Source organism: Crocodylus porosus, unplaced genomic scaffold (assembly GCF_001723895.1).
Source record: "Crocodylus porosus isolate Cpor-Errol unplaced genomic scaffold, CroPor_comp1, whole genome shotgun sequence".
Lineage (NCBI taxonomy): Eukaryota > Metazoa > Chordata > Crocodylia > Crocodylidae > Crocodylus > Crocodylus porosus.
In genome coordinates, this window is record NW_017728886.1 from 154,024,127 (window position 1) to 154,049,576 (window position 25,450).

General features: G+C 40.8%; 1 protein-coding gene across 3 annotated transcripts in view; it reads left to right on the forward strand.

Moving 5' to 3' along the window:
- PHACTR1 (phosphatase and actin regulator 1) overlaps positions 1-25,450 on the forward strand; it is a 467,204-nt gene that overhangs the window by 16,740 nt on the left and 425,014 nt on the right. For all 3 annotated transcript variants that reach the window (XM_019543373.1, XM_019543365.1, XM_019543388.1), the window contains exon 3: positions 301-447. In XM_019543373.1, coding sequence (XP_019398918.1) covers positions 301-447 — 147 coding nt within the window. The remainder of the gene's footprint in view (positions 1-300; positions 448-25,450) is intronic.

A 25,450-nucleotide genomic window follows, 5' to 3' on the forward strand; every position in this document is an offset into this window, starting at 1 on the left:
GAGGGCGCTGGGCAGGTGACCTTGGCCGGGCGCGGGGCGGGACCCGGTCTCTCGCGCCGGGCCGGCCGCGGCTGCAGGGGGGCGCTGGGCAGTGCTGCTCCGGTCCAGAGATCCTGATCGGGTTTTCTCTCCGTCTCCTCCTCTCCCTCTCCCTCCCTCCCTGTGTTTCTTTCTCCCTTTCCCTCTCTTTCCCCTTCCTCTGCTTCCCCCCTCCCCTCCCCCTCCTCTGCGCCTCTTCCTCTCCCCTCCTCCTCCTCCTCTCTCCCACCCCTCTCCTCTGCCTCCTTTCTCCCTCCTCAGCTCGCCGGGCGACCCTGCTCACTGTCCCCACATTAATGGCGGCATCTTCCGAGGAGGAGATAGACCGGAGACCCATCAGGAGAGTCAGGTCCAAGAGTGACACCCCGTACCTAGCCGAGGCCAGGATCTCCTTCAACCTCGAGGCAGGTAAGAGGCCCCCCAGGGCTCCAGCCCTCTCCTCCGCCCAGGCTCCGGCGCCGCCGCGGCTCTGGCTCCACGCACTCTGCCTCTTTGTGTCTGCTGGGTGCGGGGTGCGCGGTGCGGGGTGCTGCTGCTGCTGCTGCTGCTGGAGGCGTGGGGCCAAGCCCTGCCTGGGGCTCCCAGCCGGCTGCCCCCTCCTCCCACCCTGCCAGGAGGGACTGGTGCCAGGCAAAAGGCAGTGGGCTGGCAGGGGTGGGCAGGATGGGAGCATTAGCCCTTGTGGTGGTGGATGGCAGCCTTTGGTTTCTAGGGGGAGCAGAAAGCAGTGGTGTCATGTCAAGAGGGGGCAAGAGACAACCCCCAGGAAGAAGTTCCTTCCGGTCTCTCCAGTAACACCCTGGATCCCCAGCTCTCCTCCAAGACAGCTGCCTCCATCCTCTGCATGGATTTCCAGTGGTCCCTCTTCCTGCCCGGCCTCGCACACTCCCACCAAACTCTTCATTCTGGTTTCCCTCCCTTTGGTTCCTCCTTTTTTCTAACTCTTCCATTTCCTCCCATGAGCCCTATCCTACAGCCAGTGCTGTGCCCTGTCCCCTCAAATCCTGTGTTCTCCCCACCCAGTAACCCAAATTATTCCCTGCCAAAAACTCCCATGTTTATCTTTCTTCTCTCCCCAACAGTCCTTACTTTTATTTGCCTTCCTTTTCCGATAAATGCCTCCCTATATTCCCATGCTCCTGCCATTCTCCTGTCTACTATCCAGTTCCTTTCTCTCAAGCCCCACCTCCCTTTTCCCTCTCCCTAACACCTCTTTCCCTACTTCTTCCAAGTTTCCCATCTTGCCTTCCTGGGAGGGGCAGGGGGGACAACAAAACCTCATTATTCCTTTCATTCTCTCAAACTTTTATTCCCCCTTCTTTCCCTCTCCAGTAATCCTGTCTACCTCTCAAAACTTCATTCCCCCTCCGCACTCCCCCCCCACCCCGCATTTCCCACTTTTCATTATATCTTCTCCCTTCAGTCCTTAGTATCCATCTCTCATGGGCCTTCACTCTTCTCTCCTGTTCTCTTTACTTCCTGCTTTTCATCTGACTTGTCTTCTGCCTCATTCTAACCTCTCTGAAAACATTCCCCATGTTCACGGTCTCCAGTCTTTCCTGCTTTTTCCCCAGTTACATCCATCCTAGAGTGGCCTGTGGTCTGAATCTTACATCCCCTCTTTCCCACAATCACTCTTACTTGCCTTCTCACCATATCACTTCCTGTGCCTCCCAGTGTTACAATGGCACAACAAATACGCCTGCCTCTCCCAGAACCTCATCCAATCCCTATGGCTCTCCAACTGAGTCCCCAGAGTCTGGAATAGACTCCCCTCGGAAGTGGTGCAAGCACTTACCCTGAACACCTTTAAGAAGCACTTGTATGCCTATCTTGTCAGGATTATTTTATCCCAGCAGACTTCCTGCCCCTTGGGCAGGGGGCTGGACCCGGTGATCTTGCAAGTCCCTTCCAGCCCTAATGTCTATGAAATCTATCAATTCACCTCTCTAAAAACCAACCCCCAACTTTACCATAGGTTTCTCATCTGCCCTTTTGCATGTCTCCCATAAAACCCTCCAACTTCTCTTCTTCACCTTTCTGCCTCAATGCCCTCAGGGTCTCCCCTACATTTTGACAGTCCTGTCCCAGATCCCCTTTCACATTATACCTCTCCTCAAGGCCCTTTCCCACCTGGCCTGCTCCCTTCCTCACTTCCCAGGGCCTGCTCCTAGGGGCACCACTGGCCCCAGAAGAATGGGCAGGAGGAGAAAGCTGCTCTTAGCAGATAACTTGGTTTCTTCTCTACCAGGCCAGCCAACAGAGATGGCTTTAGACAGGAGTCTCAGCTGCAGCCTCCTGCCTGCCCCAGCAGTGAATAAAATGACCCAACTGGAAGGATCCTGCAATGCAGTTCCCTTCCCCAGCTGAGCCCCTCAACTCACTGTCTCATTGCCAGCCCAAAAAAAGGAAGTGAGCATGCCCCAGAGCTCCTGCTCACCATGCTGCAGCCTCCCCTCCTTTCCCTTCAGCAGACCGAAAATTGGAGGTGACAAAGATATGTTTTCTCCTCAAGACTGAAAGTTGGTGGGGGGAGGAGATATATCCCCCTTATCCTCACTAGAATTACACCAGTGGTAACAGGTAATATTAGCTAATTCTATTTATCACTGACTGGTTGGTTGATCATGTTGTACTATGGGTAATTATTCTTTTATGGTTGTGACTATTTTAAAAAAATAATCCAATCAAGCTTTACACAGAATGGGCATGAGTTACAATGGGATGCCTGGTGGTGTAGATGACAAAAAGAACTGAAAGTGAAAAACAGAGAGGGGGAAGGAGAGGGACACAAGTTGGTATAAATAAAACAGAGGCTATGTATGGTTACATGGTTGCTGAAAGAAAATGCATGTTGGCTTGCATTGTCACAGGTAAATGTTATGTCATGGAGTTATAAATAGGTTACCAGTTCAGAGGAAGGTATGTTCAGGTTGCCTACTGCCTCACATCTTTACACACTGAACCAGACTTGTAGTCTTTACTACAGCAGATCCCAGAGGATTTACTGCTCTCTAGATTTCTCCTCCCTGTGATCCATGAAAAAAATGGTAAATGCATTTAGCCTCTTCCTCTTTTTCCCTTTTTAATACATGTGCTGTAAAGCTTCCCTTCTAACCCAATCAGGAATGGGCTGCCTGTAAAAGGAATAATTAAAAGAAACAGTGCTGGTTTGTCAAGAAATATAAACAAAAAAGAGTGTGAGTGGATGGTTTTCATTAATCCATCTGGCACTGGATAGTTTGAGTTTTGAAAAAAAAAATGCAATTGCTTAGCAACCAGAATTAACTTAGTGAGCCAGTGCCAGTGAAATGTGCTAGTGCATTTTTGGGCATTTGGTTTTTCCTTTCTGTTTTCTGAGGAAATACAAACTGGGTTCCATGCATTTGGGGACTGGTATTACTGATAAATGTTGTTTGTTTTTTTTATTTTTATTTATTTATTTTGTAATTGGATAATGCTGGGTTTAGGGTTTGGCTGGAAAATGTTCATTATGTATTTATGCAAAAAGTATTTCAAAGGTTATCTACTGATATATAGGCTGGAAAATGAACCTTCTGTGTAGCTCATTAAAAATTACTTAAAATGCTCCATTTTTTTTAAAGAAGCATTGGGAGAGTAGCTGTCTATTGCTGTGTTGCTGACATTTTAGCTTTCATGGAACAGTTACAAGTACAGCATTAAAGCAAAACCAGAAACACTTAACTTGTACTGGCACCTTAAACTTTATACCTTTGGCTTACGGCAGGTAAAATGTATATACTTGGGAATCCAGTGCTACTCACTGCAGATAGCTTACTTGATGTTGGGTGGAAGTATTTCATGTGGAAATAGATTCCATATTCTTTGTTTCTCCTCTCTGTTCATAGTTATGTACAGTTTCTTTATTGCCACATTCTCAAGTACTACTTTTCTGTTATTTAAAGTTAAACAACTACTGCCCTGAATTTGTACCATCGAGTCTAGCGTCAGAGAGTGTTTCAAAGCAAGGTTGAGCATGGGGCGCTGTTCAGCCTCAGGTGGTGCTGAATGAGTGTCTGTATGCCAGTGAGAAAACTGGGCCTTTTGCAATAATTTGCTCTTTAGAGTAATGGCGGGTTTATATTGTATTTTTGTATTCTTTAAGTGCATGTGTATGTGCAAGTGTGTAAGTAGAATGTGTCTATGTATGGGAGGTAGAAGTAAGGAAGGAATGTTATTTCCTTTACTTGGTGATGCAGTCAGGACTAAAGTAATGCGTGGGGAACAGGAAATATTCCCTTCCTTACACACCTACCACTTGCCTCCCATTTAATGCATTTTGTGTCTGAAACTCCTGCTGTTCAGCCACTGCTTACAGTGCTGTTTTTCCTTCCAGCTGCTACAAGCTTGGATGCGTTCCTCTTTGATCCAGTCATTGTCTTGTTCCAGGATACTGGCTGGGATAGGTTGCGGCATGCTGCTGAGTTTTTTGTTTGTTCTGATTTGATTTAGTTGAACTTTAAATCCATTTTTATTAAAGGATCCATATGCTGATGTTGGCAATGTTACATTTCTATACTTTTAAATTCATTTTAACCACTGGTTAGAAACTAACAGTTTTATTTATCTTCTTCAGCTGTAAGTTATAATTATACTGTTACTGCTGTTATCTGTATTGTTGGACTGTTGAGAGATTTTGAACACAGAGTCAAGTACAAAATATGGGTATTGCAAAGATTTGTTCTGATTTTGAAAAAAAAATGTATAAACAATTAACTAAGGCAACCTTTATCTGCTCTTCCATTCAAATTACATTCATAGTTTATTTTTAACTTGGATTTCTTGAATAAGTTTTCAATAAAATGTTTATGAGGATTGTTTCCAAATAATGATCAATTATAGTGTTATAATTTTATGTAGTATGAATTACCCAATGTTGTTCAATTAGAAGACTCCAGTATATATTTTATGGAGGCCTTCCTGAATTGACTAAAATAACAAAACTGTCTTCCAAATTAAAGGAGTTAGTCTCCTGACAGATATACACCTGCAAATCCTATTAGTCTGAGTTTTCTAGAGGATAATATTTTCCCAGAAGACTTAAATCTCCTCTTCTGTGAAAATGAATATAGCTGCAGACCATCCTAAAATTATAGACAGATTTAAAATTCTCTTTTGAATATTTAATATAGTATCAGACCATGTGCAAAGAAATGCTAAATTTGAAAACTATTACACTGAAAGAATGTTTTGGCTGTACAGCATAAGTGTGCTCTCTTTTGAAATACATTTTTTTGAAAAAAGGATTAATACCCTAATTTTTTAGTGAAAATAGTTATTTTAAATGCACCACTTCCTGGATGCTCAATTCTAAAGGGAAGTTAGTTCTCAATACTGACTCTTATAAAAGCAGGCCTGTTTAAGGACTCCATTTGGGCATCTGGAAATCAAGGTGTGTAAAATCACTAGGCACTTCTGAAAATTGAGGCCTCCATCTGTTAGAACTGTTCAGTCACATAAAATATCTCTCCCCTTGTGTGCTATGACATCTCTGCAAGGCACATGTGTTCACCTTACACTCTCCCCTGTTCAGGTGTCTGCTTTTCACAGAGGACTAGAACTTAAAAATGGCAACAAATTAATGGAGTATTTGGAAAATGGAGAGCTTCCAGGCTGGAAAAATGATTATGTTATTATTAATAAAGTGTACAAATAATTTAGTAATTCATGTTTGATGGTCTGAATTTTAGATTATTCCCCTTTGCCCCTGAAAGAAAATGTACATGTAGTACTGCAGATAAATGGGAAATCTTATTTGCAATCACAGTTAATTTGTTGAAATAATGGGCTGTTGGGTTTAGATTATTCAGGCTCTGTATTGATATTCCTTACAATATTCAAGTAGACCTCTTTGCCTACTATTGACCTACACTGGTCCAACTTATAAGATACTAGATCAAGGTCAATAGTGTCATACCTGGTGCTTCCCCATATGGAGTCAATATTTCAGCTACAGAAAAAGAACAATGGTAAACTTTGTGTTACTGTCATCTTCAAAGTAATTTCTAGGCAAATTGACACGTGTTGAGCTGAGGAAAAAGCCATTGTTGTGCCACGCTGCTGTGGATTCTCCCTGAGGTAGCTTAAGGAGGTCACCTAGTGTCCTTCTCCACTTGAGTTTAATTGTGTACTTACCATTTCATCTGGAAGTTAAGTTTTGATGGAGGAACAGCACCCTACTTTGGAGAAGGCGATATAGAGCAGCGTGCTTAATTAGATGTGTGAAAGGTTGCTAAAGATGGAATGCTTCCTTCAAAGAGCCATAATTTGCCTCCAGTGTGAAATACAGAAGATTTAGGGAACATACCATAGGAAACATATATTTGATCATCTGTGGCTGATCAAACATACGTTACTGCTCAGATCTTAAGTGTATCCAAGTTACTTATTAATCTCACCTTAGTAGCCAGATCCTCAACTTATATAAATCCATGCAGATATGCTGGCTTCAGTGAAGGTTCACAATTTACACCAGGTAAAGGATCTGAATAGGAATATGGAGACATAGAGGTTTTTCTCTCCTTCCATGAAAAAAGACCAGTTTATCTTCCTATGTGTGGCCACATGCCCTGGAATGTGATCTTTGGAGGAAGAAAATGAGAGAGAGAGCATGAGTACACACTTACATTTAGAAATGCTATAAGGAAGGGAAGACTGAGTGGCATAATTAATGATGTCACAAAAAGATACATCAAAAACATCCATAATATTACCACATGCAGGGAAAAGTAGGCCTGGTCTCTGGACAGATAGGTGGAGTCAGCAACATCTGCTTTTCTTGAAACAATGACTAGTAACTTGCACAGAAAACAGCATTACAAGTTAATGTTGCTGTAAGCAGCATTAATTCACAGTATGCAAGGAAGTATGGAGGGGGAAAGAACATGATGAAAACTGCTGAATGGCTAAAAGGAACATGAGTGAGCCAGAAAAAACTTAGAACAAGCTGTTCTTTGGATGAAGGAATGGGAATGAGACACGAAATAGAACAACAGTGACTGCCTAACAGTCTTATATGGAGTATATTCCCTGTTCTCGCCCAGTTGATGTCAAGGGATCTTTTGTTTTCACATGTACTAGTATCTTCCACAACATATTCAGGCTACCTCCTTTTTTTTTTTGATAGCTTGTATTATGCCAGTTATTATAAATTATTCATATAATTTTATTAATCCAATTACATAGCATTACAAATGTGCATGATGTTTCTTAGGGAGCAAGATGATGCACAAGTTCTCTTTTTTAACTATGATCATTATGTGTTGCCCTCTGTATATTGATATATATAGAAAGATATGAAACCATTTTCTCCTCTGGTCAAGGAGCAAGATTCAGTGATTAAGCATTTCAGATACTATGTTTTGCCACTTCCTAAAATAAGCAATAATACTTATGCTGTTTTTGAAAAAAAAAATTCAAAAGATGGTTAAAAGTAGCTTGATTAAATAGTTGAATACTCTGTGAGATATCTGCATTCCATTCATTTTTAATTGTTTCTAAAACTCATCATTGGTTTTAAAGCCCTTGTTTGAAGTCTCTAAATTTACCCTCTGGCCACCCTTAAATATAATATAACCCCACTAACCCAATTAATCAAGCCCTTACTTATTTAAAATGTTATTAAATGTCCTCTTTTGGGTTGTAGTTTTTATTTCTGTTTATCTACTATATGTATGTTTATATCAATACTCAAGTATTCAGCATAGTTTCATACTTAAAATGTATAAGACCTTAAATGATATAGGACTTAAAAGTATCCTGCTTTTAGGGAGTTGCCAATTAAAATTGAGACTTAAGGGGTAACCTGAAGGGTTATGGAGTGACGTGTGTGTGTGAGACATATACGTGTGTCAATATAATATATAGATATATCTATATCTTTATATCTATATTTATAGATATAAAGCATACACACACACACACATATATGTGTCACTGTAACTTTAAGGTTTAAGGCTAGAGAGTATAGGACAAAGATTATACAACTGTTCTTATTTGGAAAAATGCCACTTTGCACAACTTCCTCCCTCCCACCCCCCCGATCTGATGATTCTAGATGTTATTGCCATGGAGTTACTCTTGTATTCCCAAATCATAGCTCTAGTAAAGCATTACTTTAAGGAAAACCTTTCTTAATAAGTATGAGTAAGCAGTCTCTCTTCTGTAGTTATGACTTACACTGGCATTTTTACATCTGTATTTTTGTATCTTCAAGCAAATTGTGAGTTCTAGTCTTAGTACTTTTGCCTTTAACAGGTTATGTTGAAGTACAGTTAGAAGTGTGATCTTCCAGTTTGTGCTCAAAATTTATTGTGTGGTTGCATTTTACACCCACAAGTGGAAAGACCCATCTATAGTGCAGTGAAAATATGCACCTGAATTTAGCATGTATATTATGTGGAGAATTTAGGATTATAGGCCTTATCCAGTGCTCAGTGCAATACATTATATTACTTTGTCTTTCTTCACCTGTGATTGCATCACATTCTCTTCTGTTTTGGTGGGGGGGTTGTTTGCCTTCTGGTTGATGAGCCTTTAGAATTAACACTTTTAAGTTAATCTCTGCAGCCATGGTTACCAGAAACTTTAAAAACAGTAAAACCAGAGATATTTCTTTCAGGAATAGGGACTTTATGAAAAAGTACACATATTCTGCAAAATTCCTGATAGTCTTGTCAGAACTGGAAGTGCTCTTTGTGTATATCAGCTGTGAAATAGTGTACAGTGAGGTCTGACACTAATAATAACACTGGGCATAATGCTTAATTACCCTGAGTAAACTAATTGGTTTCACTGGGACTACTCTTAGCAATATTTACTACCAGCCAAAGTATGTTTGTAGAATCAGACCTAAAGTTCATAAACCTTTGCAGTATAACAGAGGTGGCTAACCTATGGCATGGGCGGGCTGTGTGTGGCAGGCAGCAGATTGGAGCAGGGGCACGCAACAGCAGTAGGTAGGACAGGAAGCAAAGCAGCAAACTGGGCAAGAAAGGGGATCAAAGTAGGAGTTTGGGAGGGTGGGGGCTAATATGTAGCAAGCCTGCCAAAAAGGTTGGCCCCCATCTCCATTATAACATAGTAACAGATTGCATATACTTACTTTCACTGCTAATAAGATGTGCAGGGATTGTGTGCATGATAATCAGTTCATTAACTTCAGAAGCTAGCATGTATATAAAAAAAGGAATATTAAATTTTCTTTAACGGTAAAACATAAACAAGCAATGTTACTCTTACACCTCCTTGGTAATGAATATTCATGACAGAACATCTCTTGTGTGTAAAATGCAATGAAACTCAAAGAAGTGTAATTTATGACATTTTAATTATATTAATTTTAAACAGGTTTCGCATTTATGTCAAAAACCTTAATCTTTAAAATTATATAAATGTACTTACCAAGTATGGTTTCAATAACCAGAAAGCCATTAGGGTAAAATTCTGTCCTTTAGTTATAATCATGCAATTGTATTGAAATCACTGTAATTGCATTGGTAGGTATTCCAATGGCATTGTAAGGATGTAATTTAGTCTTTAGCATATGTCTTCCTTCAGTTAAGTTTCATTTGGGTGCTTTTATTAGGTACCTGAATAATAATAAACACATATAGGTACTGAAGATTTTGCATATGGATTCATAATCATTTTGTTGCTGGAAATGTATTTCATATGAATTAACTCAGATGACAGGCAGATATTCTGCACCAGAATTCCAGTGACTACCAAACTTTGCAGGAAAATGAGGAAACACTTGCAAATTAAATTAACTCTAAGTCCTGTATTCCTTCTGCATCCCAACTCTTACTAGTTTCATTTGGAGTACTGTGTACACAAGATATACAGGAGTAGGTGTCAATTGTTAGTTTGTTAATCTAGTGAATAGACACCTACACAGACACCTGACATTCTAACTATGATGGATGACTAAAACATACTGAAGCACATTTCAGTTAATCACTGAATTCTTGTTATGCATAATTTATAATGCAATAAGATTTTTACGGGTTTAACTTACAGCACTTGGACAGAGAGACATTTGGTAAATAGTTTATCAGCAAATGAAATACTTGATACATTATTAAAATTATCTTTTGTTATGGCTAAGTGTAGTTATTCCTAATGGTGAAATGTTTGAAGTAGTTTTGCCACTTATTTTGTAACAATAAACATTTATTTGTGGCTCAAATAAATGGTAGCAGTTAAAATGTAGGTAACATTTGCATTGATAGAGTTGGAAGATTCCTCTCTCAGAAGTAAGCAACATTAATCCTGGTGCTCAATCCTGTGAGATGCTCAGTGCCTTTAATTCACACTGACTTTCACGTGAATTGAGAAAATATTTCCAGTACTGATTGAATACTTATCCTAAATTTTAATCTGGGAATAGAAATTATGTTGTTAGTTGTATTACTTGAAATGCATCCCCTATTGTTTGGGTGAGGGCAGGTTTGCATTTTGGATTTTGCCTCTTTTTAAAACCTTAATTTGGCTCTGAATGCCAGTATTTAAATACAAGAGATTTAGTGCTTGTATTCAAATGCAAAATTACTACGTAGGGATCTTCTGCATTTCAACATCTTTTTAAATTATGTCTTTAATTCAGGGTCATTTCATTTGTATGAATCAATCAGGCATAAGCTTTTTAAAGTAACATTAGGAGCAAGCTTAAGCTCTCAAAAGCAGCCTATATTTCAATGAATAAGTTGATCCCATTATACCAGATCTTTGCAGGCCACATTGAAAAGATTATAGGGGTTATGGCAAGTCAGAAAAAGGTAAAATGTACCAAATATTATGACGGAAAAAGGAACATATAACTGCACCACAGTATTCCTTGAGAAAGAGTATACTTCCTTCATTCAATGCTATGTCATGATTTCCTTTCTAACAGCCAGAGTCCTGCAGTTTTCATACATAATTTTCAAATAGAAATTTGTTGTCACTGAGTGTAGTCTCTACAAAATCCTCTGATGGTCCTTACTCACATATAGCTTCAGGTGCTGCAGTCCACAGACATACAGAATGCATTCTGCAGCCTTTCTGCAGTAACACTTGCCAGCAGTGTTGCACTAGCCTTTTCCTTTGATGATGAGGCCATCATAGAGAGAGCCTGTTGTTTTCACTTTTTCTCATCATCCACTGTATTTGCCTCTTGGTATCAGAGATGCATCTTCTGGAAGCAATGTTATTTGTGCTGCTGTTTCTCTTGAGTTTTCCATAATATTCCCAGATGTGTCCTCTGACTCAAGATGTTAGGCATGAGGCTCTACTTTGCTCCTGATCACTCCACCCTTTTGATAGGGTACAGATAGGGTGGTGTTTTTGGAAGCATTTTTTCTGATGGGAGGGCACTGCTTCTGTATTTGTAAACAACAGAGAGGGTGAGCTGTCTCTTTTTCTTGTAACTTACTTTGTAAGCATTCCCCTTGTGCTCAGCTGCTGGGAACATATGGCCCTAAATGATCACCCTGTGTTTATAGGCCATCTGATAAAGAGTCCTATAATCTACAAGGTCCTTTCATGAACCCAATTAAGCGAATAATTTCACAGAGTGATAGCTTCTACTCTCTGCTTTCTGACTCCTCTCTGATTCCATGTCATTTAAGATAGTTTCATGAAAATGCTGACGTGGAAAGGTGAGAAGTGACTGAATGTAACTACTGCTGAGCAGTGCCTCACTTATACTGAAGACAATATGGTATGTTCACCCAATCATGAGCAATTTTCATTTTGTCTTATCACAACATTTCTTCATCAATGTCTTTGGTACGACTGTGCTTCTGATGAACTGCTGTGAATATTTCCCATACAATTTAAAGGCTTGTTTCAGAAGTGCTACATAATATGTAGCTATTTATTGCATTGTGTTTATTTCATTTATGCCTATTGCAATCAATTGCTTTGGCTTACTGTATACTGTATGTGGAAAGAGCTTGGAGTAGTTTAAAGGCATAAAATCAAATAGACTAAAAAAAACCTATAATTAAAAAGCAAAGGCAAACAAGTAAGTGTCCCTGTTTGCCTTAATCTTAGCCAAAGGCTCAGAGTCATAAACGTTTGTACCAATTGAACAATTGGTTATTTGGGACTGAGATAATATAGTGAATAAATTTCAAAATTGCTTTTAAAATGCATAGGAATGACTAAGGGTTTTAGGAACACAATCCTGGAAACATGGAAATAGTTCATGTGAATTCAGAGGGCTTGTGAGTGGTCTTGTTAAATTCAGAGGGCCTATTTGCATAAAGGCTATGTAAAACTACTGAACCAGGCCTCCTTTTATTTTAAAACATCTTGAAACATCGACTCTTTATGAAGGCACTTCCCCATTCCCCATTCATTCTTTTTCCTTTGGACAGTTTTCTTTAGATAGTAGAATATCTGAGATTGATTTAAAGCTCACAGAGGTCAAAGAGAGTCTGGTCTATGGGCTTTGGATCTGGTCCTAGGTTCCTGTCAGTGGACATACCTACATGAGACCTTCACTGCAGAGTAGACTAATTAGCTCTGCAGTAAATATTGCACATCTACACATGTGACCCTATTATGCAGCCTTAGAGGTGCTTTAGAGGTGCAGGTTCTATTGGATTTAAATGGGTATAGCCATTTAAGGAGCTGATAGGTGCACACTTAATCTCTTGTTGCCTAAATCAATAACATGTATACATGCGGAGCACAGGTGCATAGCATCATTTCCACAGATTATATTTTGATATGTTGGTTTTCTTAATCATATTTACTGTCATTTTGACCAGCTGCATTGCAGAATGGTGCCATGGCACATTACAGAGGAAAGTGTGACCCTTATTCAAGTGACCCTGCATATAGATTTTTGCTTTTCACAGTTTTTCCTCTCACCACCAGGAAAAAGGGTAACACATAGCCCAAGGGTTGCATGACCATACTGCAAGCCTCCCCCGTACCCCGTGCCACACAGCATGGGCACACCTGTACCATGGGATCCCTGAGCCCTGCAGGCCATGCTGCCCCACCCCAACCTGAGCCCAGGGCAGGAAGCAGAAGCTGGAGGGAGGGCACCTGGAGACTTCAGTAGTGGCAGCAGGAGAATGATGTGGGGAGCAGCATCCAGACTGGGAGCCTGCGAACTGTGAGTTGGACAGCCCTGATATAGCCCATAACATGGTGAATAAATGAAGGCAGTAAAGATAGTAATAGAGGCAGAAAGATTATCAAGAATCAAGGGAGGAAAAGAAAAAAACAAACCGCTATGCATGTAGATTAAGCAGTGGTACTAGGCACAGCTCATTTTAACAAAGACTTCAAGTTTCTCAGATAGCAACAGCAAGTTACATAGCAACATATATGTATTTTATTTTTTATTGTGCTTCATTTTTTTGCTGGTAACTTAGGTTTTATAAAGCAAAATCAGTTATGTTTATTAAATGTGCTATAACCCTTAGTATACATATGTTCCTTCTTTCATTGAATGGTGTGTCTTCAGTGATTTACATTGATAACCAGATGCTTTTATCACCTTTGAGAATTTGTGTTGAATTTAAGGCATAGCCTTAAAGTAGATTATGCATGGCAGTGTCTGCTGAGGCCTCAAATGAGGATTTTTCAACAACATAAATCAAGGTTCATGTGTCAGCTTAACTGCTGTCCAGGATAGAAGAAGAGAGGCCTTATTTGATGTAATTACTTCATTTATTATTTATTTGAATTTATTTAAAAAAAAATTCCCCCCATCCCTTAACTAATGTGTCAGCCTGTAAACACAGGGCCCAGATCCAGAGGTTTTTTTACTTGGATCACTCTGGAGTACAAGATGAATGTGTAGAAGGCGTCTTTTGTCTGCCTGAGTCCCCTTTTCCTGAGGAAAGGATCAAGAGAGGGAGGAAGCTGGGGTCTAGGAATGCATATAGGAGAAACGAGGAGGAGGGAACAGGTAGACTTGGGAAGGATTAGGGAAGGCAGAGGGGAAATATGCTGTATGTGTTTCCCTAACAAGCCACAAGCAGCTCAGGACAGAAGCATTATAGAGCTGTGGTAGGTAAACTCACCCCACTTCCTTTAAGGCAAATCCAGGAGAAAATCATCATATGAGGAAACCCTGCTGCGGAGCACAGGAAAGGACATATAACCATCGCTTGCAGTTTGTGGCCTCTCTTCCAAGGCAGCAGCGTAGGGATGTACCCTTCAGATACTAAGACTGGACACTTCATGAGGACAAACCTTTTGGTCGCCTTCTCTTTTTCTTTCCTGGAAGGAGCGATCAGTGTATACCAGGTTTTCATGCAAAATTTTCAGTGAAATGAATGGCCTATTCCCTTAGGCACGGACTTCCAGACTTGGCTCACAGAGCCCTATGTTTGGGTTTTTTGCAGGGACCATTAGTAACCAAGTGCCAAACACTGTCATGTTGGAGCTTGCAGGGCACAATTCAGAGCAGCTTTGATAATTAAGGTGTATTTTCTTTTTCTTCCTAGAAAGAATAGTAACACATTTGAGGGAAGATGTTTGTTTGCACTAGAACAGAACATGATTTTATTTATTTTTTGGCTTGCTGGGTTTCAGGGGGCTGTTTTATGTCCTGTCTCTTAATACTTCTCAGAGAATATTACTGCCGAATCATTCAAGCCCAAGAACAAGGAATTAAGTATAAACCTCAAACATAGAAAGTTTACATGAAAGTACACTGTTCTGCCACTGGACTTGCACAATTTGTCTCATGAAAATCACAGTGTTCTTGTTACCAGTAATAATACTGTTGCTCAAAATTATTATCAAATTTCAAAATGAAAATGAGAAAAATCTTGATCAGTAGAGCTCTGATAATACAGTAGAAGCAACAAATTGTCATTTAATAAAACTTTGGCTGTGGTTCAGTGTATATTAAAATATATAAGAATATTCAGAATTAGTCTGTCTGATTTTTTTTGTCATTGTTTTTAAATTATGCATGTATCAAAAGACCACTTTATATTATGTAATTGTTTCATAATCACTGAAAAATCATCTGAAGACCTCCTTTTGTTAAAACTGTATCAGAAATAATCTCCCATGTAACCTTTACAGAGTTGCAGGGTAATTAAGCTTCATTGATACAACTGAACCTAGTTGGCTATATAATTACTTAATCTCCATAGGAAAGAACTGCTGCATCATATCTTAAATCCCCTTTGAGGAAGATAATGAAATTATGTTATAGCAAAGTTAATGATCAGCTTGGTTGTTTAAACTTACTGGACAATAATCTCATATTTCAAAAATAATGCCATTATAATAAATCATCATTAGGATAGTGTGATTCAGTTAAATATATATTCTGATACATTAGTTAGTATAGGCAGACTTAGAAGAGAAAGAAATGTTGTACCATTGTGCTGGATTCACTGCACTAGAGAGCTTTGTACATCCCAGTTCTGGAAAACACTGTAAGCATTTACTTTATTACAGCCCTGTTCATGACAGGACTCAAGCACAAGTTCTTGAAAGAGGTGTTCCTTCTTGGGTGTGGGCTCTGGTTGTAGATTAAATTCTGCTTTATGGAGAGCATCAGTCTTATTTGATCTTCTATAGTCATATTTTAGTTTCAGAAACATTTTCAAACCAGGAACTTTTGAAAACACTTACAGCTTTGGGTAACATCCATTCTGGCAATAGCTCCTAATGAAGGTGTTTATTTCTATTGTCATTAAAGGCATTGTATAAAAAGTAGTGCTCTCAGAAGGACACTGTCCAGATCCCAGTGTATTAGAACAGCCTCTTTAGTGATATACAGTTCTTGTCACAACACTGAAATAAAAGCACAATCATAATTAAAGGTTTGTGTTTGTTCTCAAAAGAATTAGGGGCAAAATGGAGACTTTCCCCTGTCCTCCTTTCTGTTTTCCCTTGCAACCATTCCTTCAAGCTTCCTGCTTGTCCCAGCTATTGTTAAACTCAAATAAAAACAATTTTAACTAGACACACTGATAAAAACATCATTAAAATGAAGTTATGTTTGAAGGCCTGTATCAGTGGCATGATTAAAAAATTATAGTCCCCCAAAAATGGAGGAAGCATACAATTTTTTTGTGAAGAACCTCAACATATTCATTTTATAGGGTTTGGAATAAACCTCATTTTGGGTAGGAAGGATGCCAGTTATTCCATATGAATTAATATTGGCATATTTATTTATTATAAAAGATTTTTAAAACTATTTAAATAATGATCAAACAATTTGGTGACCAAAAATCAGGTTTAAATAACTTTTGAATCTGTCTGATTCTTAGCTCTTCTCAGAGCAGTGGAGCTACCCATGTCTACTTGAATGTACAGTATCCTCCATTCGGCTGTCTATGGACAAGTGCACAATTCTAAGTCTTGTTGAATCTCCACACCTGTATATGCTATAGGAACTCTCCTCCTGCCCCACTGCAGTCCACCCTGCCTTGGCTCTATCCTCTATGAAGGACAGTCTGTGGTAGACTAGCACCAAAAGAGTTCTTTCCTGGCTAATAAGAAATTGTAATGATCCCTGGGTTCCACTGTCTATACCACCACAGTAGCAGTAGAGAGAATGTCACCTTCTCCTCCTGTAGAGGCTAAAAGATGAATACATGAGTAGAAATTACTGGGTTAAATTGCAGCAAGCCACTACGGAGCTCCAGTATTACATAAGAAGGGCCATATTGAATTGCACCAAGCGTCCCTCTAGTCCAATATCCTGTCTCCATCAATAGCCAGAATAAGATGATACAGAGAATGCCAGAAGAACCCTGTAATGGGCATTATGTAAGTGAGATGCTTTTATTTTCAATTATGCATAACTCAGGATGTTGACTATTTTACTGATTCTTCAGACACATAAAATGCCATAAATAGAATAACTCATTTGTCACAAAAATCATACATACGCTTGTTTTGTGGGGGTTTTTTGTTTCTTTTTAAAAAAAATAATATTCATAGCTTCTAAAATGTCAGGACTTTTTGCATGTAGGGTGAGGGGGTGGATGTGATAGTAACGGGTAAACCAGTTTCACTGAGGAACTTAAGAGCTGCCAAGCTTAAAACCCACATTGCATGAAAATGTAAGAGAAATCTGGAAATCTTATAATCAGCATTTACTGGTTTATCATGTTAGGAATTCCATCATTTCTGTGGCTGAGATCTTCTCTGACTTATGTGGATGGGGACCCTTTTCCAGCAAAAATAAATTGCTCCATGACCCAATTGTTTGAAATAAATAGTTTGCCCATGACTGATGGTTTGAAATAAATATAAAGCTGGTGAGTGCTTACTAGCTAATTGAAAGGTTCTTGAGTCCTCGTTTAGGGTTATGGGTCCTAGTTTAAGAACACCTGTTCAAATGTTCTTGTATATGGGACAGATAGTGATGGTAGGGCTTCTTCTGATGATTTAAGGCACCTGTACACATGTAGCAAGGCTGCTCCAACGTGCTGTAATTACAGCACATTGGAGCAGACTTGATTAATTGAGCCTGCTGGAGAGTGGTAAATGCTGTGCTCCAGCAGACCCCAGCATCTTATATAGCAGTGGCCCCATGCTGAAAAATGGTGGTGGGGGCACTTACCTAAAGCTCATTCAGTGAGCTCTAGTTAAAGTGTCCCCGCTGCCATTTTTTAGTGCAGGGATGTTGATACATGAGATGCTCCAGGCACTTTAATTAGAACAGCTCTGAGAGTGCCCTCCTCCCCCCCGCCCCCAGCACATGTATAAATGCCCTTATTAGTGCCTAATTAAAAAGTCCTTTGAAGTTAATAGAAACATCCCACCCTTCCCTTGTTTTTGAATGGAAATTCAGTAGGGGCCCAGTTTTAAATCTATGAGATCTTGATTTCAGTGAGATGACTCCCTTCTTTTAGAATGGGTACAGACTGGAGTGTCTTTTGTTTGTCAGGGGACCCCAATGACTTTATTGGACTTTGGATTAGGTTCTCAGGATGTGACTGCACAGTGCTGCTGTCCTGGCAGAGGCTAAGTCAGGACCTAGCGATCCCTGACATGCATGCCAGAGCATGGCACTTGAGGCCATTTTCTTCGGCACACCACAGGTGGCCCAGGCTCTAGACAGCTACCACCAGGCACAGAGCCCAGACTGCTTGCAGCAGGTGGCTGGCAGCCGCTGCCCAGAGCGTGGGCTAGCTGTGGCAGGCAGACAGAAGGATGTAAACTGCTGCACTGGGCTCTGGAGCCCCTGGCCGGGCTTGGTGGTGGCTGCATGCATACCTCTGGGCAGACAGCAGGGGAGGGGCCAGGGTTATGCTGCCTTAGGCCCCTCCCTTGCTGTTCACCCAGAGTTACACACACAGCCGCCACCATCAATGAGGATTGGGCCCCTCGTGGCTCCCCTGCTGTCTGCCCCGGCATGCCAAGTTAAGGCATGGGTCAGGATTGGGGTGTTTTTGGCACTCTGGCCAAAAACATTGCCAACCCCTGGGCTAAGGCATATAAAAGGCCTGAAAGATGTGGTCATGCCTCTTTCTATCTCGTTCTCGATTGCTTGTTTTCACAGCTCTGAACTGGCAGACCCCACAGCTATGGTTTTTAAATAGGTTTGAGCAAGATTGTTTGTTGTGGGCTGTCTGTCCCTACTTCCCTCCTTTATAATTTGCCATGACAAAACTCTTAACCCTAGCCAGAAGAAATGGAATTTATTTTTTCCGAATTATCTTCACTGTTCATGCAGTGCTTTTAAAAAATTATGCTGCAAACCCTGCATACTTCCAAAGCTATGTTTGATTATAAAAATAGAGGTCAGGTTTCTAACAATCTTTTTTTTTTTAAAGCAATAATGATTGACAGGGGATGCATTACTTAGGAGCTAACAGCCTGCTGTTGCAGCCAATGGCCCAATAAAAAAAAATTAACTGCTAAGAAATACCAAACCAAAATGTCATTACTACTGCTGTGTTCTCTAAAAAATAAAAAAATGAGATTAAACTGAGAGCCAGATTTTGCCATTTCCGTTATCCTCAGCAATGCCTTTCTCCACAGGCAGCCCTATTGATTTCAATGGGGCTGATCTCAGGGTGAAATAATAGTTAGTGTGAGTAAGGGTGACAGCTGAAACCTTGGTAATTACTATGCTTCTTCCACCATTCACCTGTAGACCTGTATGTGCAGCCATTGCTGTAGTGTTTATAGTTCTCGTAATCTAGCAGTTAAAGACCTAGTATCTAGAAAATAAGTCACTCATTCTCAGTATTTTTACCATCAGAAACATTTCTGTGGTATTTCTAATACAGACTAGTTCTGAAGTGAATGTCACAATGACTTTTAAACCTTGTACCAAATGAAAAGCTCTTATAGTAAGTTTAGGAGCTAAGTATGTTGGGTCTAAAAAATACTCCTCCATGTCACTGTGCAGCACAAGGACACAATCCTTTCTCTTCTCAGACTGAACTGGCTGCTGTCTTTGTGCAAGGCATAAAGACACTATGCCTTGAGTAGCATGAAGGAAAAGAGGCCTTTGTGCTGCTCATAAGTACTGGCTAACTGCTGTGGCCACCCACACATGAGAGGTGCTGTGGTCTCTGAGGTGTCCTGACAGCAGGGTTACTTCTCTAATGTGCCCAAGAGAAATTTTGTCTCACAGAGGTTCCTGGTACAATGCCATGCTTCATGGCTTGCAATAGAGAACTGTGTCTTGAAGCCACAATTCTTAACTGTTGAGCGATCTATGGAATGATGACACAATATATCCCCCTAAATATTAATTTGTCCATCAGTTGGTCAGTGTCTTGCTCTCAGTTGCACTGATAAAAATAAGAAGGTTGAATTTAACCAGTATAAAAGCAATGAAAGTGAGATAAGAATCCAGCTTACAAAATTTGCCCAGGCACACACAGCTTCAGCTATGTGTGGTTCCATCCTCTCTCTGTCCTGTTGGCCAGTAGATGACATTGAGTAAACAGGGCACATGATGGTCATGGATCTTTTGATCGGAAGGTCCAGGAAGGTGAAAGCAGTTGAAGGCCATGAACTTTGCAAGCTGGTGAGCTGGGAAAAAAATATTTAATGCCAATTATGAAGCACTGAGCACTAGGCTCAGAAAGATGCTCTTCACTTAGAATCTTTGCAAGAACCTCTGTGTTAGCAGGCTGACCTTTCTCACCTTTTCTTCAGCATGCAACCTTTAAACATACAACATACAAAGTTATCCTTTGCTTCCAGTAGGAATGACTGAACATCCTATAAAGGGCTACTCTGCATACCTTTTATATTGATTGGATTATATTTGAATAGCCATAAATTTGCCATGTATCACCAGCACTCTTGCATGTCACATTCTTTTCTATTTGTTAATTTTCATGTGTGGTTTCATGGTGCTCTGTTAGAGGTAAATTCCTTTGCATAGGTACTGAGATGTAGATACTGAGTCAATGCTGTCAGTGGTCACTAGTGTTCAGTTGCCACAATAAAAGAAGGGGCAGTATGGTTGCTGGATTAAAGACATGAATTTGTTTTTCTTTCAATAGTAATTCCCACCTGCAAGATGGAGCCCCAAAGCATGCTTGCAGATCTGGAGTTTTAAGAAGTTGGTCCAGAGCATCATAGTCCAAAACTGAAATTTTGAGTTTCAAATTAAACCATAATGTTATTGTGTATTTTTATGTCTCCCACTACTACCATGTTACTAGTCAATGCCACTGCATGTGAAGATATAGCAGTATACCCATTTTTCAATCTGAAACCCCCACATTTCAGAATCTTTATTGTGAACATTTGCTCCAGGGAATAACTTGACATTTAAAATAAACACTTTCATATTTAGGTTTGCCAAAGTAAGGTGTTTTTTTCCTCCAGTTGTCAGATAAAAAGCAACAACAAAATTGTTTAGACTAAAATGGCACTGTTCCACTTCTCTGTATCTCTACCATAGTTATCTATGGAGCTTGTGCTTGTGTGGGCAGTTGCTTTGGCTACCTGCCACAAAGTCCATCCCTGGCTTTGATTAGTTTTGTAAGTTTTATACATTCGTTTAATTTCTTTTGGACAGTGCTTTCTCTGGTGACTGAAGAGTGAAGTACATTAAAAATAGATGGTATGTACTGAATAGAGGAGAACAGAGAAAGGGTAAGTGCCACTAGGTTTGAGAGAAAGGAGAGTGTAACAGTCAGAGAGCAGTAGGGAACAAAATATTGATTTCTTCCACTTTTGCTTGTTTCATTAGAAGACATGCAAATAAAATCACTGATACAATCTGTAGAACAGTGATTGTCCACTAGGATGCTATACAGTCTTTGTACTGCTAGGTATACAGACATGGATCATACAATAAGCTTGGAGATTTCAAATAGGAATCCATCATGTTAAAAACATTCTGACCTGTTGTGTTCTTTCTGAGTTATTGGCAGCAGAAGATTTTTTATACTATTTTTCTGTAGTCAGAAATTGAGTGAAAACTAAGAGAGGCCATTTTTGAGGGGTATCTTGAGTCTACAGAACGGTGCCTTGAGTCTAAAAAAGTTTTCTACTGCTATAGAAACTATGAACATAGGGAAATTTGGAAGAAAATGTATTTGCATTTGTATATTGTGCATAGATGCTAAAACTGGGGTGGCCACAACTGGCATGGGCAGCCTTTATGTGGCATGTGACAGATCAGCAGGGAGTGGGGAGCATAGTTACAAATATGGCAGGGAACAGACAGCAGAGCAGCAGTTTGGGCAGGGAACAGATTACCTGGAGCAGAAAGCAGAGCAGCAGACCAGGCAAGGAGCAGAAAACAGCATCAGGTTGGGAAGGCAATTAGAGTGGCATTTGGGGAAGGCCCAAGGCTTAAGTTCTAGCATGCCTGCCAAAAAGGTTGGCCCTCACTGTGCTAAAACATGGAGATCATAACCCTCTTTTGTATTTCCTAAACTTTAAATGCTCCTTTGACTTAGTTGCTTCCTACCTTCTGGCCACAGCTTTCTCTGCCATGTATGCAGGTGCAGTAAACCACCCAGATTTGGCCTGCAGCCCATATGTTACTGGCAAAACATTATAATTATGTGCCAGTACAGGTGCTGGGTTTACTGTTACCAATATATATAAAGAAAGAATGAACATGTGTATTCTCTTCACTCCTTAATATGACTTTGTTCTCTTTCTTTGCTAGACCATGCACGACATTCTTCATCAGGCCTGACCAATATAAGCCAGGCATAGCATAGTAAAAACATTTTGTGTGATAGCAGTTCAACCTCACCATCTGTTTTGTGATGTAGCAAATATATTCAATGTATAGTTGACAATTCAATTAAATAAATAATTAGGCGCCTATATTCAATGTGATTTCATATTACTGCTATACTACCTAGCACTGATAACAGAAGCTGGGCGCGTCTACCTGTGTCACTATGGTGCCGTTGTTGCTGTGCTGCGCTATCATTTAGTGGCACAGTAATAGCCCATACTATGCTGTGCACGCCATGCACAGTTATTTTTAGGCACTACATCACTGTAGTGACATGCTATAATGAGGTAGTACATCGCTACAGTGACATAGCTGCAACATCACAATTCTTGCTGGCGGATGCTACGGTGACATAGCATGACATGTAGACGTGCCCAATGAGTGTAAACTTTTGAACAGCTCCTCTGAAATGTTTGCTTACAAGAGTTTTCAAATGACAGAATGCTGTCAAGTTCTGAGTAATCCAAAATTTGGTTTGGTACTCTTCCCTCCCTGCCACCCGCCCACCCTCCCCGATTAGTGTTGCCAGTGAAGAAATAAATACTGGAGCTTTTAAAAAAAATTAAATGTGAAACCACTCAAAATACAATATATTTCTTTGAAAGCACAATTGCTGCTAGTTAGAGACCATGGATAAGTAGCATAACTAGGAACAGGTGAGAGGGGCACCCACCCAGGGTGCCACGTTAGGAGAGGGGCTACAATGGCCTCCTCATTGGAGTCTGCACCATGGCAGCGTGCCCAATGCTTTACGAGCAACAGCCAAGGCAGGCAGAGGAGTTCTGGGCTGCTCCTCACCCACACTCTTGGAACTGAGCTCTTGGAGCCCATGTGCTCTCCCTTAGCATCTGCAGGGTTTGCCCCAGGCACCAACTCTACTTGTTACACCACTGCAAGGGATTGACATCTCAGGGAATTCGAATCCCATTTTTAATACGAAGAACATTAGTGCCATTTATGTAGTCTGTATGTTCCTTATCCATGACCTGAAGGCCAATTTAAAAGGAGAAAGGAAAGTTCTACCTTTCTTGTTCAGTCTTCAGCCAATCTTTTGAAAGTTTGTCATTTGCTGCATCTCTCATTCAAAATGAATTGAGGATCTAGTGTACTTTTATAATGTGCTATAAGGTATGATACCAATATCGCAGCTTAATTGAGTTTTGAGAAAGAAAATCCAGAATTTTCATTTGAGTAATTCTCCATCCTTTACTGCTTTTCACTTTGTTCCCAAGTTGCAGATGTGCAAAAGCAGATGTGTCTTTCATACCTTTTCAATAAAACAAGCAGCAGCAGTACAGTCACCAAAGTTTCAAGGGAATTCTATGTTCAGTTGCTGAAAGGCACAAAAAAACCTTAGCTTTTCATTCCATTTCATGTGCAGATTCAAATAAAAGAACCCAAACAGTTTCTGATTAGAGCTCATGATCTTTACAGCTGTGCTTTTGTGTTTTACTTGTTGTTTAATTACTTCAAATCAGATGTGCTTCATTTATGCTAAAGAATGTTCATGGTGAAATCTGTTCCTTTCTTTTTTATGCAGAAGACAGGCCAGGGTAACATTAGAGACTAACTGATTCAGAGAAATATAAGCTTTAATAGGTGAGATCCTCCTTATTTTGATGCTGTAAATGGACTTGCAAAAAACAGGGGTTCTATATAGAAGGTAATTAGAATACAAAGGATCCTGGGAGAAGGCATTGCTGAGAGAGGTGAAGGTGAGTTGAATAGGTCTGTAAGGATAAACATGACAGAACCCACTGAGAAACATAGGGGTTATAAAAGTTAACCCAGGTGTTGGGATAAGAATCCATAATCTCTATTGAGACCATACTTAACAAAGTTCAGTCTACTGATGATTTCTTGTTCTACGGGTTTTCATTCAAGTTGGCTTTTAAGTTTTATTGTTTAAAACCAACTACTCTGAGGTCAGTGATGGGCTATCCAGAAAGGTTAAAGTGTCCTGCCACAGGCTTTTGTATATTTCTGGAACTGATGTTGTATCAGTGTCTATCAGGAAGGAGGGTAGATTTGTACATTATAAACTAACTAAATCAGAGATGTATAGCACAAGTCAGTAGAGGACTTTTTAAAATCAGAGGCTGTCTGATTTGTCTATTCATTCTTTCATTGCCCCATTGGTATAATGTAGACAGAAGAGAAGCACTGCAGAGGAGCACCTGTAAGCAGGTGATGGTGTATATGACTGTAACAAGTGGGCATCCTGGGTCTGGTTAAATAATTGGCCTGCCCACTTGCTTCCAGGCAAGCCACCCACCTAGCTCACCTGCCACACCTTGATGATAATAATTTCAATGTTACTCAGGTGGGAGGCTGCCCATTTCCTTGCCCAATGCTAAAGATGTTACCCACAACTCCTGCCTTCCCTTATCGTGTCCCATGCCTCACAGATGTTTCTCCCTCCAGTGTCTCGCACTGGGACTCGAGCTCCAGAGTCTCACTGGGACTCTCGCTCCCCACCGGAGTTCATGGTCGCAGCGCCCTCACCCTGGGTTCTCTCTTTACACACACTGGGCCCCAGGCCCGCATTCTGGGCTCCAAGCCCGCACACTCTGGGCCTCCAAGCCTGCCTCATGGGATCAGGGCTCTGAGCCCCATTCCCTTGCTCTCCCTGGGCTCTCCCCTTATCTCTGGCCATGGGAGCTTCCTTAATAGCTTCCCAAGGCTCAGGGCCCCACCTACCTTGGAGCTTCACTCTAGCTCCTATAAGCAGCCTCAGACTTCCATCACAGAGTCTGGGTGCTGCCACTGGTCCCTCCACCAACCTGGGTCCTGCCTTGGTACTCTCAGTGAGTCTGGGCTTCCCCTGCTCGATTGCACCCACCAGGGATGTGGAGTTAGGGTTAAGAGATGCCCCATGCTTGCCTTTCACCTGGGAGGTAATTGGCCTAGCATTGTCCTGCCACAGCCCCACCAGGCCACCTATCCCCGGCAGGGTGCAATTTTAAGTCATACCCAGGACCATGAGGCCTCCTCCTTCCCCATAATCCCAGCCCTTACCTTCTAGGGTGTTCCATGGACAGCAGCTCAACCAGGTGTTGTTCCTTCAGCTGCTGGTAGAAAACTGCTGTTGCTTTGCTGTTCAGGGCCCTGCTCTTGTAGGCAACAGCTGGGCCCTGTTCCCCAATCAGGCAATGGTGCCTAACTGGGACTGCAGACAGCTGCAGACCACCTTGCTGCTGCTGCTTAGGCCTCTGCAAATAACAGAGTACCCTG